The 16,783-nt window shown below is 48.3% G+C and overlaps 1 protein-coding gene across 3 annotated transcripts in view; it reads right to left on the minus strand.

Moving 5' to 3' along the window:
* Positions 1–280: 280 nt before the first annotated feature.
* LOC121584469 (terminal uridylyltransferase 7) overlaps positions 281–16,783 on the minus strand; it is a 41,859-nt gene continuing 25,356 nt past the window's right edge. For 2 of the 3 annotated variants that reach the window (XM_045225653.1, XM_045225652.1), the window contains exons 21-29: positions 15,526–15,603; positions 13,825–13,996; positions 13,405–13,452; positions 12,786–12,877; positions 11,014–11,129; positions 10,670–10,842; positions 8,431–8,498; positions 8,288–8,347; positions 281–1,595 (exon numbers count right to left, since the gene is read on the minus strand). In XM_045225653.1, the coding sequence (XP_045081588.1) occupies positions 8,300–8,347; positions 8,431–8,498; positions 10,670–10,842; positions 11,014–11,129; positions 12,786–12,877; positions 13,405–13,452; positions 13,825–13,996; positions 15,526–15,603 (795 nt within the window). In that variant the 3' untranslated portion in view covers positions 281–1,595; positions 8,288–8,299. Of the gene's footprint in view, positions 1,596–8,287; positions 8,348–8,430; positions 8,499–10,669; positions 10,843–11,013; positions 11,130–12,785; positions 12,878–13,404; positions 13,453–13,824; positions 13,997–15,500; positions 15,604–16,783 lie in introns of those variants that run through there. The other variant, XM_045225654.1, reaches the window with a different exon arrangement.

Raw genomic sequence — 16,783 nt, forward strand, 5'->3', positions numbered from 1 at the left:
GAGCGACTTACAGTTAAGTGAGTGCACACATTTTTCATACTGGCCCCCCGTGGGAAACGAACCCACAACCCTGGCGTTGCAAGCGCCATGCTCTACCAACTGAGCTACAGGGGCCCTACAATCGAGTGAATAATAATCTCAGTAGGACTGCTGCCAGTACACAATTTGAGGAGCCTACATAGAAATGTGTGAATCAACCTAAAATTGAGTAATTCCAAAAGAAAGCCAGTGTGAGGGTTTATTTTCTAAACTAATGACAGAAAAGTACTGACAAAAAAAATAATCTGGACATTAAATGAACGTTTATTTGATAAGCAGGTCTCAGACAGAATACTAGCAGCAAACATTAGCCCAGGGCAGGGGGGCAGGGCTTCACATTACAGCTACCTGTCCCACCAATCAAAGGCACTGGCCACCAAATGCATCATACAAACTAAAGCATATTTCCCGTTTTCCCACCCCACCCCAAAATCCTTCAGCACTGATGTACGCAGAACCCCAAATCAACCCTCAGCCCGATCCCATATCATGCGAGAGTGTAGATCGATAAGTATAATTGATTTGGTGTGTATAAGAAATCTGGTGGTAACTAGCGCCACCTTAAGGTTTCACTGTATTACTACACCTGTCCAATCATCTCAGATCTACACACATGGGAGTTGGAAGCTAAGGGTCCATTTAGGTACTGGTAACCCAAATACAGAGTCACTGCCATGACATCATTACAAACCCACAGCGTGTTCAGAGGGGGCAGGAAGGAGCGGAGTGGAATGGAGCTCTAGCTAGCTACCATCTTTGGATGTTCTGGCATGGAGGGGCTGTCCATTATTAATCAATAGTCCCCATTTGTTTCAGGGCCAATTCTAAAATCCAGATTTAAATCCTCTGCGCACGTACGAGTGTATAGAGATACACACACACACAGCCCGGTTCGAACTGGATCTACTGTCCAAAATGGAGGAGAGGGGTGTTTGGGAGGACATCAGTGCACAAGAAAATTAAACAAATAATCACCATTATTAAAACTAAATAAAACACCCCCCCCTGGTGTTGGGGGGGTGAACTAACAGAGAGAAGGAAGAAAACATGTATTTTCAGTTAAAACAATATGACACTTTAAAAAGCTCCTCAGACATTAGGAGTGGTGGTTAAAACATAAAATACCCTCTCGCTCTGTTTATCTGCAGCCCAAATGGCACCCTAATCCCTATAGACTGCACTATAGACCCTGGTCAAATGTAGTGCACTATATAGAGAATAGGGTGCCATTCTCTGGTCAAATGTAGTGCACTATATAGGGAATAGGGTGCCATTTGGGAGACATCCTCTGTCTGGGGCTCAGGCCCTGGGGTTCTAGGTTCCAGGGTCCAGGTTCCAACAGAAGGCTGGGGTGTTCCGGTTCCAAGTTCTAGGTTTCGGGTGTTCTAGATTCAGGCTGGTGGACTGGAGGTTTTGTCCAGAGCTCAGAGGGAGTAGAGTAGAACCCAGAGGTTGAGCGCTGCCTCCTCCGTCTCTCTCCTCCTCGCTCTCTGGTCTTCGGTCCACTGGGCTCCTCCTGGGATCAGACCGACCCATGTGCCTGCTGGCTAGACTGCCTGGAACACAGGTGGACGCAAGACAGCATTATGGAAGACAGCAAGGAAGAGATGCACTGACCATCGGGGAATGCTGCTGTAAGGTCCTGAAACATTGAGTAAATCAAAATGTTATTTTGGCCACAAATGTGTTTACATCCCTGTTAGTGAGCGTTTCCCTCATTAAAATGCAAATACATTTATAACATTTTTGACATGCGTTTTTCTGGATTTTTTTGTTGTTATTCTGTCTCTCACTGTTCAAATAAACCTACCATTAAAATTATAGACTGATCATGTCTTTGTCAGTGGGCAAACGTACAAAATCAGCAGGGGATCAAATACTTTTTTCCCTCACTGTATATACATACATACATACATACATACATACATACAGTGAGGCAAAAAAGTTAAAAATAATAAAAAGTAACAAAATAACAATAACGAGGCTATATACAGGGGGTACCGGTACAGAGTCAATGGGAAATAACAGTAGTGAGGCTATATACAGGGGGTACCGGTACAGAGTCAATGTGTAATAACAGTAGGGAGGCTATATACAGGGGGTACCGGTACAGAGTCAATGGGAAATAACAGTAGGGAGGCTATATACAGGGGGTACCGGTACAGAGTCAATGGGAAATAACAGTAGGGAGGCTATATACAGGGGGTACCGGTACAGAGTCAATGGGAAATAACAGTAGGGAGGCTATATACAGGGGGTACCGGTACAGAGTCAATGGGAAATAACAGTAGGGAGGCTATATACAGGGGGTACCGGTACAGAGTCAATGTGAAATAACAGTAGAGAGGCTATATACAGGGGGTACCGGTACAGAGTCAATGGGAAATAACAGTAGGGAGGCTATATACAGGGGTACCGGTACAGAGTCAATGTGTAATAACAGTAGGGAGGCTATATACAGGGGGTACCGGTACAGAGTCAATGTGAAATAACAGTAGAGAGGCTATATACAGGGGGTACCGGTACAGAGTCAATGGGAAATAACAGTAGGGAGGCTATACAGTGGGGCAAAAAAGTATTTAGTCAGCCACCAATTGTGCAAGTTCTCCCACTTAAAAAGATGAGAGAGGCCTGTAATTTTCATCATAGGTACACGTCAACTATGACAGACAAATTGAGAAAAAAAAATCCAGAAAATCCCATTGTAGGATTTTTAATGAATTTATTTGCAAATTATGGTGGAAAATAAGTATTTGGTCACCTACAAACAAGCAAGATTTCTGGCTCTCACAGACCTGTAACTTCTTCTTTAAGAGGCTCCTCTGTCCTCCACTCGTTACCTGTATTAATGGCACCTGTTTGAACTTGTTATCAGTATAAAAGACACCTGTCCACAACCTCAAACAGTCACACTCCAAACTTCACAATGGCCAAGACCAAAGAGCTGTCAAAGGACACCAAAAACAAAATTGTAGACCTGCACCAGGCTGGGAAGACTGAATCTGCAATAGGTAAGCAGCTTGGTTTGAAGAAATCAACTGTGGGAGCAATTATTAGGAAATGGAAGACATACAAGACCACTGATAATCTCCCTCGATCTGGGGCTCCATGCAAGATCTCACCCCGTGGGGTCAAAATGATCACAAGAACGGTGAGCAAAAATCCCAGAACCACACGGGGGGACCTAGTGAATGACCTGCAGAGAGCTGGGACCAAAGTAACAAAGCCAACCATCAGTAACACACTACGCCGCCAGGGACTCAAATCCTGCAGTGCGAGACGTGTCCCCCCTGCTTAAGCCAGTACATGTCCAGGCCCGTCTGAAGTGCATTTGGATGATCCAGAAGAGGATTGGGAGAATGTCATATGGTCAGATGAAACCAAAATATAACTTTTTGGTAAAAACTCAACTCGTCATGTTTGGAGGACAAAGAATGCTGAGTTGCATCCAAAGAACACCATACCTACTGTGAAGCATGGGGTTGGAAACATCATGCTTTGGGGCTGTTTTTCTGCAAAGGGGCCAGGACGACTGATCCGTGTAAAGGAAAGAATGAATGGGGCCATGTATCGTGAGATTTTGAGTGAAAACCTCCTTCCATCAGCAAGGGCATTGAAGATGAAACATGGCTGGGTCTTTCAGCATGACAATGATCCCAAACACACCGCCCGGGCAACGAAGGAGTGGCTTCGTAAGAAGCATTTCAAGGTCCTGGAGTGGCCTAGCCAGTCTCCAGATCTCAACCCCATAGAATATATTTGGAGGGAGTTGAAAGTCTGTGTTGCCCAGCGACAGCCCCAAAACATCACTGCTCTAGAGGAGATCTGCATGGAGGAATGGGCCAAAATACCAGCAACAGTGTGTGAAAACCTTGTGAAGACTTACAGAAAAGCGTTTGACCTGTGTCATTGCCAACAAAGGGTATATAACAAAGTATTGAGAAACTTTTGTTATTGACCAAATACTTATTTTCCACCATCATATGCCAATAAATTCATTAAAAATCCTACAATGTGATTTTCTGGATTTTTTTTCTAATTTTGTCTGTCATAGTTGACGTGTACCTATGATGAAAATTACAGGCCTCTCTCATCTTTTTAAGTGGGAGAACTTGCACAATTGGTGGCTGACTAAATACTTTTTTTCCCCACTGTATACAGGGGGTACCGGTACAGAGTCAATGTGTAATAACAGTAGGGAGGCTATATACAGGGGGTACCGGTACAGAGTCAATGTGTAATAACAGTAGGGAGGCTATATACAGGGGGTACCGGTACAGAGTCAATGGGAAATAACAGTAGGGAGGCTATATACAGGGGGGTACCGGTACAGAGTCAATGGGAAATAACAGTAGGGAGGCTATATACAGGGGGGTACCGGTACAGAGTCAATGTGTAATAACAGTAGGGAGGCTATATACAGGGGGTACCGGTACAGAGTCAATGTGTAATAACAGTAGGGAGGCTATATACAGGGGGTACCGGTACAGAGTCAATGGGAAATAACAGTAGGGAGGCTATATACAGGGGGTACCGGTACAGAGTCAATGTGAAATAACAGTAGGGAGGCTATATACAGGGGTACCGGTACAGAGTCAATGTGAAATAACAGTAGGGAGGCTATATACAGGGGGTACCGGTACAGAGTCAATGTGAAATAACAGTAGGGAGGCTATATACAGGGGGTACGGTACAGAGTCAATGTGAAATAACAGTAGGGAGGCTATATACAGGGGGTACCGGTACAGAGTCAATGGGAAATAACAGTAGGGAGGCTATATACAGGGGGTACCGGTACAGAGTCAATGGGAAATAACAGTAGGGAGGCTATATACAGGGGGTACCGGTACAGAGTCAATGGGAAATAACAGTAGGGAGGCTATATACAGGGGGTACCGGTACAGAGTCAATGTGTAATAACAGTAGGGAGGCTATATACAGGGGGTACCGGTACAGAGTCAATGGGAAATAACAGTAGGGAGGCTATATACAGGGGGGTACCGGTACAGAGTCAATGTGTAATAACAGTAGGGAGGCTATATACAGGGGGTACCGGTACAGAGTCAATGGGAAATAACAGTAGGGAGGCTATATGCAGGGGGTACCGGTACAGAGTCAATGGGAAATAACAGTAGGGAGGCTATATACAGGGGGTACCGGTACAGAGTCAATGGGAAATAACAGTAGGGAGGCTATATACAGGGGGTACCGGTACAGAGTCAATGGGAAATAACAGAAGGGAGGCTATATACAGGGGGTACCGGTACAGAGTCAATGGGAAATAACAGTAGGGAGGCTATATACAGGGGTACCGGTACAGAGTCAATGGGAAATAACAGTAGGGAGGCTATATACAGGGGGTACCGGTACAGAGTCAATGGGAAATAACAGTAGGGAGGCTATATACAGGGGGTACCGGTACAGAGTCAATGTGTAATAACAGTAGGGAGGCTATATACAGGGGGTACCGGTACAGAGTCAATGTGTAATAACAGTAGGGAGGCTATATACAGGGGGTACGGTACAGAGTCAATGGGAAATAACAGTAGGGAGGCTATATGCAGGGGGTACCGGTACAGAGTCAATGGGAAATAACAGTAGGGAGGCTATATACAGGGGGTACCGGTACAGAGTCAATGGGAAATAACAGTAGGGGAGGCTATATACAGGGGGTACCGGTACAGAGTCAATGGGAAATAACAGTAGGGAGGCTATATGCAGGGGGTACCGGTACAGAGTCAATGGGAAATAACAGTAGGGAGGCTATATACAGGGGGTACCGGTACAGAGTCAATGGGAAATAACAGTAGGGAGGCTATATACATGGGGTACCGGTACAGAGGCTATATACAGGGGGTACCGGTACAGAGTCAATGGGAAATAACAGTAGGGAGGCTATATACAGGGGGTACCGGTACAGAGTCAATGTGCGGGGGCACAGGTTAGTCGAGGTAGTTTGTACATGTAGGTAGGGGTAAAGTGACTATACATAGATAATAGACAGCGGGTAGCAGCAGTGTAAAAACAAAAGGGGCGGGGGGTCAATGTACATAGTCCGGGTGGCCATTTGATGAATTGTTCAGCAGTCTTATAGCTTGGGGGTAGAAGCTGTTAAGGAGCCTTTTGGTTCTAGACTTGGCGGTCCGGTACCGCTTGCCATAGCAGAGAGAACAGTCTATGACTAGGGTGGCTGGAGTCTGACAATTTTTTGAGCTTTCCTCTGACACCGTCTAGTATACAGGTCCTGGATGGCCCCAGTGATGTAGTGGGCCGTACGCACTACCCTCTGTAGCGCCTTACGGTCGGATGCCGAGCAGTTGCCATACTAGGCGGTGATGCAACCGGTCAGGATGCTCTCGATGATGCAGCTGTCAAACTTTTTGAGGATCTGGGGACCCTTGCCAAATCCTTTCAGTCCCCTGAGGGGGAATAGGTGTTGTCGTGCCCTCTTCACAACTGTCTTGGTGTGTTTGGACCATGATAGTTTGTTGGTGATGTGGACACCAAGGAACTTGAAACTCTCGACCCGCTCCACTACAGCCCTGTCGATGTTAATGGGGGCGTGTTCGGCCCTCCTTTTCCTGTGGTCCACGATCAGCTCCTTTGTCTTGGTCACGTTGAGGGAGAGGTTGTTGTCCTGGCACCACACGGCCAGGTCTCTGACCTCCTCCCTATAGGCTGTCTCATCGTTGTCGGTGATCAGGCCTACCACTGTTGTGTCGTCAGCAAACTTAATGATGGTGTTGGAGTCGTGCCTGTCCATGCAGTCATGGGTGAACAGGGAGTACAGGAGGGGACTAAGCACGCACCACTGAGGGGCCCCAGTTTTGAGGATCAGTGTGGCAGACGTGTTGTTGCCTACCCTTACCACCTGGGGGCGGCCCGTCAGGAAGTCCAGGATCCAGTTGCAGAGGGAGGTGTTTAGTCCCAGGGTCCTTAGCTTAGTAATGAGCTTTGAGGGCACTATGGTGTTGAACGCTGAGCTGTAGTTAATGAACAGCATTCTCACGTAGGTGTTCCTCTTGTCCAGGTGTGAAAGGGCAGTGTGGAGTGTGATTGAGATTGTGTCATCTGTGGATCTGTTGGGGCGGTATGCAAATTGGAGTGGGTCTAGGGTTTCCGGGATGATGGTGTTGATGTGAGCCATGACCAGCCTTTCAAAGCACTTCATGGCTACTGACCTGAGTGCTATGGGGCGGTAGTCATTTAGGCAGGTTACCTTAGTGTTCTTGGGCACAGGGACTATGGTGGTCTGCTTGAAACATGTTGGTATTACAGACTCGGTCAGGGAGAGGCTGAAAATGTCAGTGAAGACACTTGCCAGTTGGTCCGCGCATGCTTTGAGTACACGTCCTGGTAATCCATCTGGCCCCGCGGCCTTGTGAATGTTGACCTGCTTAAAGGTCTTGCTCACATCGGCTGCCGTACAAGGTGGTGATACAGCCCGACAGGATGCTCTCAATGGTGCATCTGTAAAAGTTTGTGAGGGTCTTAGGGCCTAGCCAAATATCTTTAGCCTCCGGAGGTTGAAGAGGCACTGATGCGCCTTCTTCACAACACTGTCTGTGTGGGTGGACCATTTCATATTGTTAGTGATGTGTACGCCGAGGAACTTGAAGCTTTTCACCCTCCCTACTGCGGCCCCGTCGATGTGGATAGGGGCGTGCTCCCTCTGCTGTTTCCTGAAGTCCACGATCAGCTCCTTCGTTTTGTTGACGTTGAGGGAGAGGTTATTTTCCTGGCAGCACTCCGCCACATATGGTTACATGCACACAATAACACAATTATTGTGAATATTCAGATGAACATAATAGTTCGATTAAAACGTTTACATGCTTTGCAAGAAGAATGATTTCCCTAATAATCCTGTTTACATGGACACATCTGAAAATCAGGCTACTGATGGGACTTTGATAAATGCAGAAAATCGCCACTCAAAATGTTATTTTTGTGAAAACTATTTAATTCTGAGTTATAAAGTTTGTATGTGAAATACAGTGCTGGAACTCTGTCGTTTACCAATGATGGCTCAGAACACCAGGTGTTTTAATCGGCGTATTCTTCCTTCCATTAAGACCAGCACAGGGAGGTGTTACCATGACTACTACATAACCTGCCTACTGCCATAATCAGATTCATATCGAATTATTAGTGTGCATGTAAACATACTCATTGACCTTGGTTTTGAAAAGCTAATAGGAAATTATAATCATACATATTCAACTACAAACACATAAAAACCACTGACCTGCTTGTGGACTCAAATCACATTTTGTTGTTGCTTCTTTTTCTCCTGTTGAGGGGAGCCCTGGACAAATGAACACACAGGAGGGTTAGAACAAGTGCGCGCGCTTGTGTGTGTGTCAATGTTTGTGTGAATATTCATCGTACCCGTCTTTCTCTCTCTCTTAAATTCCTCATGTGGCTCGTAGAGGGAGAGGAGTTTTCTGCTTTGGCACCTGCATCAGACAGAAACATCAACACCACAACACTTTCTACAACAGACAGCCAGCCAGAGACAGCCAGCCAGCCAGCCAGAGAGAGACAGACAGCCAGCCAGAGAGAGACAGCCAACCAGCCAGAGAGAGACAGCCAACCAGCCAGAGAGAGACAGCCAACCAGCCAGAGAGAGACAGCCAGCCAGAGAGAGACAGCCAGCCAGCCAGAGAGAGACAGCCAGCCAGAGAGAGAGACAGCCAGCCAGAGAGAGACAGCCAGCCAGAGAGAGACAGACAGCCAGCCAGAGAGAGACAGCCAGCCAGCCAGAGAGAGACAAACAGCCAGCCAGCCAGAGACAGCCAGCCAGAGACAGCCAGCCAGAGAGAGACAGCCAGCCAGCCTGAGAGAGACAGCCAGCCAACCAGAGACAGCCAGCCAGCCAGAGAGAGACAGCCAGCCAACCAGAGACAGCCAGCCAGCCTGAGAAAGACAGCCAGCCAACCAGAGACAGCCAGCCAGCCAGAGAGAGACAGCCAGCCAACCAGAGACAGCCAGCCAGCCAGAGAGAGACAGCCAGCCAGCCAGAGAGAGACAGCCAGCCAGCCAGCCTGAGAGAGACAGCCAGCCAACCAGAGACAGCCAGCCAGCCAGAGAGAGACAGCCAGCCAACCAGAGACAGCCAGCCAGCCAGAGAGAGACAGCCAGCCAGCCAGAGAGAGACAGCCAGCCAGCCAGAGAGAGACAAACAGCCAGCCAGCCAGCCAGCCAGAGAGACAGCCAGCCAGCCAGCCAGAGAGACAGCCAGCCAGCCAGAGAGACAGCCAGAGAGACAGCCAGCCAGCCAGAGAGAGACAGCCAGCCAGCCAGAGACAGCCGCCAGCCAGAGAGAGAGAGACAGCCAGCCAGCCAGAGACAAACAGCCAGCCAGAGACAGCCAGCCAGAGAAAGACAGCCAACCAGCCAGAGAGAGACAGCCAACCAGCCAGAGAGAGACAGCCAACCAGAGAGAGACAGCCAGCCAGAGACAGCCAGCCAGAGAGAGACAGACAGCCAGCCAGAGAGAGACAGCCAGCCAGCCAGCCAGCCTGAGAGAGACAGCCAGCCAACCAGAGACAGCCAGCCAGCCAGAGAGAGACAGCCAGCCAACCAGAGAGAGACAGCCAGCCAGAGAGAGACAGCCAGCCAGCCAGAGAGAGACAGCCAGCCAGCCAGAGAGAGACAGCCAGCCAGCCAGAGAGAGACAGCCAGCCAGCCAGAGAGAGACAGCCAGCCAACCAGAGACAGCCAGCCAACCAGAGACAGCCAGCCAGCCAGAGAGAGACAGCCAGCCAGCCAGAGAGAGACAAACAGCCAGCCAGCCAGCCAGCCAGAGAGACAGCCAGCCAGCCAGAGAGACAGCCAGCCAGAGAGACAGCCAGCCAGCCAGAGAGAGACAGCCAGCCAGCCAGAGACAGCCAGCCAGCCAGAGAGAGAGAGAGAGCCAGCCAGCCAGAGACAAACAGCCAGCCAGAGACAGCCAGCCAGAGAGAGACAGCCAACCAGCCAGAGAGAGACAGCCAACCAGAGAGAGACAGCCAGCCAGAGAGAGACAGCCAGAGAGAGACAGACAGCCAGCCAGAGAGAGACAGCCAGCCAGCCAGCCAGCCTGAGAGAGACAGCCAGCCAACCAGAGACAGCCAGCCAGCCAGAGAGAGACAGCCAGCCAACCAGAGACAGCCAGCCAGCCAGAGAGAGACAGCCAGCCAGCCAGAGAGAGACAGCCAGCCAGCCAGAGAGAGACAGCCAGCCAGCCAGAGAGAGACAAACAGCCAGCCAGCCAGCCAGCCAGCCAGAGAGACAGCCAGCCAGCCAGCCAGCCAGAGAGACAGCCAGCCAGCCAGAGAGACAGCCAGAGAGACAGCCAGCCAGCCAGAGAGACAGCCAGAGAGACAGCCAGCCAGCCAGAGAGAGACAAACAGCCAGCCAGCCAGCCAGCCAGCCAGAGAGACAGCCAGCCAGCCAGCCAGCCAGAGAGACAGCCAGCCAGCCAGAGAGACAGCCAGAGAGACAGCCAGCCAGCCAGAGAGACAGCCAGAGAGACAGCCAGCCAGCCAGAGAGAGACAGCCAGCCAGCCAGAGACAAACAGCCAGCCAGAGACAGCCAGCCAGCCAGCCAGGGACAGAATGTCAGTCAGACAGACTCAGTACTGACCTGCCGGACCTCTGTACTGGGGGCAGTCCTTCTTGATGTGGGCGTTGCTCCCACACAGGAAGCAGCATCGCTTCTCTTCCTGTCGCCTCCAGCGGTCGCCCTGACGACGTTCCCTTCCCCCCTCAGACGCCGCCCAGTCCCTCCTTCCCTCCTGCTCACGACACTGCCTAGACCTGGAGAGGAGGATGTCACACACAGACACACACAGACACACACACACACACAGAGAGACACACACACACAGAGAGACACACACACACAGAGAGACACACACACACAAAGTCAAAACACACACACACACAAAGTCAAAACACACACACCACACGGCTAGTGGCACTCCTTACTTCCTGCGCATGGGACAGTCTTTCATGAAGTGTCCGATCTTGCCACATATCCTGCAGCAGCGGTCGTTAGGAGCCAGCTGTCCTTCTGTCAACACCTCCGGGTCAAAGAAGAACTCCTGAGAGGGACAACCACATATTACTGTTATATACCTCCGGGTCAAACACACAACCACATATTACTGTTATATACCTCCGGGTCAAACACACAACCACATATTACTGTTATAAACCTCCGGGTCAAACACACAACCACATATTACTGTTATAAACCTCCGGGTCAAACACACAACCACATATTACTGTTATAAACCTCCGGGTCAAACACACAACCACATATTACTGTTATATACCTCCGGGTCAAACACACAACCACATATTACTGTTATATACCTCCGGGTCAAACACACAACCACATATTACTGTTATATACCTCCGGGTCAAACACACAACCACATATTACTGTTATAAACCTCCGGGTCAAACACACAACCACATATTACTGTTATATACCTCCGGGTCAAACACACAACCACATATTACTGTTATAAACCTCCGGGTCAAACACACAACCACATATTACTGTTATATACCTCCGGGTCAAACACACAACCACATATTACTGTTATACACCTCAGGGTCAAACACAAAACCACATATTACTGTTATAAACCTCAGGGTCAAACACAAAACCACATATTACTGTTATAAACCTCCGGGTCAAACACACAACCACATATTACTGTTATAAACCTCCGGGTCAAACACACAACCACATATTACTGTTATACACCTCCGGGTCAAACACTAAACCACATATTACTGTTATAAACCTCAGGGTCAAACACAAAACCACATATTACTGTTATACACCTCCGGGTCAAACACTAAACCACATATTACTGTTATAAACCTCAGGGTCAAACACAAAACCACATATTACTGTTATATACCTCCGGGTCAAACACACAACCACATATTACTGTTATAAACCTCAGGGTCAAACACAAAACCACATATTACTGTTATACACCTCCGGGTCAAACACTAAACCACATATTACTGTTATAAACCTCAGGGTCAAACACAAAACCACATATTACTGTTATAAACCTCAGGGTCAAACACAAAACCACATATTACTGTTATAAACCTCAGGGTCAAACACAAAACCACATATTACTGTTATAAACCTCAGGGTCAAACACAAAACCACATATTACTGTTATAAACCTCAGGGTCAAACACAAAACCACATATTACTGTTATAAACCTCAGGGTCAAACACAAAACCACATATTACTGTTATAAACCTCAGGGTCAAACACAAAACCACATATTACTGTTATAAACCTCAGGGTCAAACACAAAACCACATATTACTGTTATAAATTAGAACGATACATGAGTGCTGTATTATCCTATTAGAGATCAGGACAGAGACTCAACCACAGCACATTACCATTATACTCCTGACAGAAACACAACCACAGATTTGATTTGTGAGTGCACTTGTTTTGAATGCACTTCTTCCAAGACAATATTGAATACATCAACATTTACATTTTAGTCATTTAGCAGACGCTCTTATCCAGAGCAACTTACAGGAGCAATTAGGGTTAAGTGCCTTGCTCAAGGGCACAGAAAGATTTTTCACCTAGTCGGCTCAGGGATTCGAACCAGCAAACTTTCGGTTACTGGCCCAACCCTCAACAACTAGGCTACCTGAATACTAACCATCTGCGTATTCAGGAGGGTAGGTAGTGAATACTAACCATCTGACTAGTGTACTCAGGAGGGTAGGTCTTGACTGGCGTTCCAAACACTCTCCTACCATTAATGAATGCCTTCATGATGAAGTTGGTCACTATGAAAGAGAGAGCGAGAGAAGGAGAGAGAGACCGAGAGGGAGAGAGAAGGAGAGAAGGAGAGAGAGAGGAGAGAGAGACCGAGAGGGAGAGAGAAGGAGAGAAGGAGAGAGAGAGGAGAGAGAGAGAGAGACCGAGAGAGACCGAGAGGGAGAGAGAAGGAGAGAAGGAGAGAGAGGAGAGAGAGACCGAGAGGGAGAGAGAAGGAGAGAAGGAGAGAGAGAGGAGAGAGAGACCGAGAGGGAGAGAGAAGGAGAGAAGGAGAGAGAGAGGAGAGAGAGACCGAGAGGGAGAGAGAAGGAGAGAGAGCGAGAGAGATTATTGAGAGGAAGATGTGATGCTGTGAGGTCGGTGTGCTATCAGACAGACAGACAGACACCTATTTCTCCTGGACAGAGACAGACAGACAGACAACACCTACTTCTCCTGGACAGAGACAGACAGACAGACACCTACTTCTCCTGGACAGAGACAGACAGACAGACACCTACTTCTCCTGGACAGAGACAGACAGACAGACACCTACTTCTCCTGGACAGGCCAGCTCCCAGGTTATGGTTCAGGTCAAAAGGATCTGGAGAGAACAACAACATTAGATCAGATAACTAGATCACTGGATCCCAACCCTCCCTGGCCTTGGAGTGCTGCAGGGTGTGCAGGCTTTCATTATAACCCAGCAATGCTAAACACTCAAACTTGATGATGAGTGGAACCAGGTCAGTCGGTGGTGGGCTGAACCAGGTCAGTCGGTGGTGGGCTGAACCAGGTCAGTCGGTGGTGGGCTGAACCAGGTCAGTCGGTGGTGGGCTGAACCAGGTCAGTCAGTGGTGGGCTGGAACAGAAGCCTGCCCACACCATCGCTCCACTCAATCCCCTCCAAAAAGTGCCATGTTTACTGTCAAGAAAACTGTGCTAGGAGTTCAATAGGAATAAATGAAGTACTGACCTTCGATGACGATGTACTTGGAGGTCCACTGCTTGTTGAAGGTGGTAAGAGCTGCTCTCTGTCTGATGGAGATGACGTGTTCTCTGAAGTCAAAGGTCTCAGTGTAGAACTGCAGCAGGCCCAGCCACAGAGACCCTACACACTCCATGTTCCTCTGCTGCCAGCGCTCAGGCTAGAGAGAGAGAGAGAGAGGGCGAGAGAGAGGGCGAGAGAGAGAGGGCGAGAGAGAGGGCGAGAGAGGGAGAGAGAGAGAGAGAGAGAGAGAGAGAGAGACGGGGTTAAATTCTATAACCACCTAAAAGGAAGCGATTCCCAAACCTTCCATAACAAAGCCATCACCTACAGAGAGATGAACCTGGAGAAGAGTCCCCTAAGCAAGCTGGTCCTGGGCCTCTGTTCACAAACACAAACAGACCCCACAGAGCCCCAGGACAGCAACACAAGTAGACCCAACCAAATCATGAGAAAAAATATATAATTATTTCCAATGTGTCAAGTAATTAACAAAAAAACAGAGCAAACTAGAACGCTATTTGGCCCTAAACAGAGAGTACACAGTGGCAGAATACCTGACCACTGTGACTGACCCAAACTTAAGGAAAGCTTTGACTATGTACAGACTCAGTGAGCATAGCCTTGCTATTGAGAAAGGCCACCGTAGGCAGACCTGGCTCTCAAGAGAAGACAGGCTATGTGCACACTGCCAAAAAAATGAGGTGGAAACTGAGCTGCACTTCCTTACCTCCTGCCAAATGTATGACCATATTAGAGACACATATTTCCCTCTGATTACACAGACCCACAAAGAATTTGAAAACAAATCAAACGTTGATAAACTCCCATATCTGTTGGGTGGAATACCACAGTGTGCCATCACAGCAGCTAGATTTGTGGGCCGTTGCCACAAGAAATGGGCAACCAGTGAAGAACAAACACCATTGTAAATAACACCCATATTTATGTCACGCTGGTGCCAGCAGCAGGCCAGCTGAGTGACTCACTAGGTTATCCAGCTGAGTGACTCACTAGGTTATCCAGCTGAGTGACTCACTAGGTTATCCAGCTGAGTGACTCACCAGGTTATCCAGCTGAGTGACTCACCAGGTTATCCAGCTGAGTGACTCACTAGGTTATCCAGCTGAGTGACTCACCAGGTTATCCAGCTGAGTGACTCACCAGGTTATCCAGCTGAGTGACTCACTAGGTTATCCAGCTGAGTGACTCACTAGGTTATCCAGCTGAGTGACTCACCAGGTTATCCAGCTGAGTGACTCACCAGGTTATCCAGCTGAGTGACTCACCAGGTTATCCAGCTGAGTGACTCACTAGGTTATCCAGCTGAGTGACTCACCAGGTTATCCAGCTGAGTGACTCACCAGGTTATCCAGCTGAGTGACTCACCAGGTTATCCAGCTGAGTGACTCACCAGGTTATCCAGCTGAGTGACTCACTAGGTTATCCAGCTGAGTGACTCACTAGGTTATCCAGCTGAGTGACTCACTAGGTTATCCAGCTGAGTGACTCACTAGGTTATCCAGCTGAGTGACTCACTAGGTTATCCAGCTGAGTGACTCACTAGGTTATCCAGCTGAGTGACTCACTAGGTTATCCAGCTGAGTGACTCACTAGGTTATCCAGCTGAGTGACTCACTAGGTTATCCAGCTGAGTGACTCACTAGGTTATCCAGCTGAGTGACTCACTAGGTTATCCAGATCATCGTAGAAGTAGACGTTCCATCCATCCACCAAAACCTCTGGCTTCGCTTCCCCGTCATAAATCTACAAACACATGAAGTTACATCAATAAATCTACAAACACATGAAGTTACATCAATACATCAATAAATCCACAAACATGAAGTTACATCAATAAATCCACAAAACACATGAAGTTACATCAATCTCTCTATTGAGTAAACAATGTGAACATTCTGGAGCCAGTAAAAGAGTCAGCTAATCTAACCCCCGAGTCAGCTAATCTAACCCCCGAGTCAGCTAATCTAACCCCCGAGTCAGCTAATCTAACCCCCGAGTCAGCTAATCTAACCCCGAGTCAGCTAATCTAACCCCCCAGAGTCAGCTAATCTAACCCCCGAGTCAGCTAATCTAACCCCGAGTCAGCTAATCTAACCCCCAGAGTCAGCTAATCTAACCCCCCAGAGTCAGCTAATCTAACCCCGAGTCAGCTAATCTAACCCCGAGTCAGCTAATCTAACCCCCAGAGTCAGCTAATCTAACCCCCGAGTCAGCTAATCTAACCCCAGAGTCAGCTAATCTAACCCCAGAGTCAGCTAATCTAACCCCAGAGTCAGCTAATCTAACCCCAGAGTCAGCTAATCTAACCCCAGAGTCAGCTAATCTAACCCCAGAGTCAGCTAATCTAACCCCAGAGTCAGCTAATCTAACCCCAGAGTCAGCTAATCTAACCCCAGAGTCAGCTAATCTAACCCCAGAGTCAGCTAATCTAACCCCAGAGTCAGCTAATCTAACCCCAGAGTCAGCTAATCTAACCCCAGAGTCAGCTAATCTAACCCCAGAGTCAGCTAATCTAACCCCAGAGTCAGCTAATCTAACCCCAGAGTCAGCTAATCTAACCCCAGAGTCAGCTAATCTAACCCCAGAGTCAGCTAATCTAACCCCCGAGTCAGCTAATCTAACCCCCAGAGTCAGCTAATCTAACCCCCGAGTCAGCTAATCTAACCCCCGAGTCAGCTAATCTAACCCCCGAGTCAGCTAATCTAACCCCCGAGTCAGCTAATCTAACCCCCGAGTCAGCTAATCTAACCCCCGAGTCAGCTAATCTAACCCCAGAGTCAGCTAATCTAACCCCAGAGTCAGCTAATCTAACCCCCGAGTCAGCTAATCTAACCCCAGAGTCAGCTAATCTAACCCCAGAGTCAGCTAATCTAACCCCAGAGTCAGCTAATCTAACCCCAGAGTCAGCTAATCTAACCCCGAG

This window comes from Coregonus clupeaformis, chromosome 16 (assembly GCF_020615455.1).
Source record: "Coregonus clupeaformis isolate EN_2021a chromosome 16, ASM2061545v1, whole genome shotgun sequence".
NCBI lineage: Eukaryota > Metazoa > Chordata > Actinopteri > Salmoniformes > Salmonidae > Coregonus > Coregonus clupeaformis.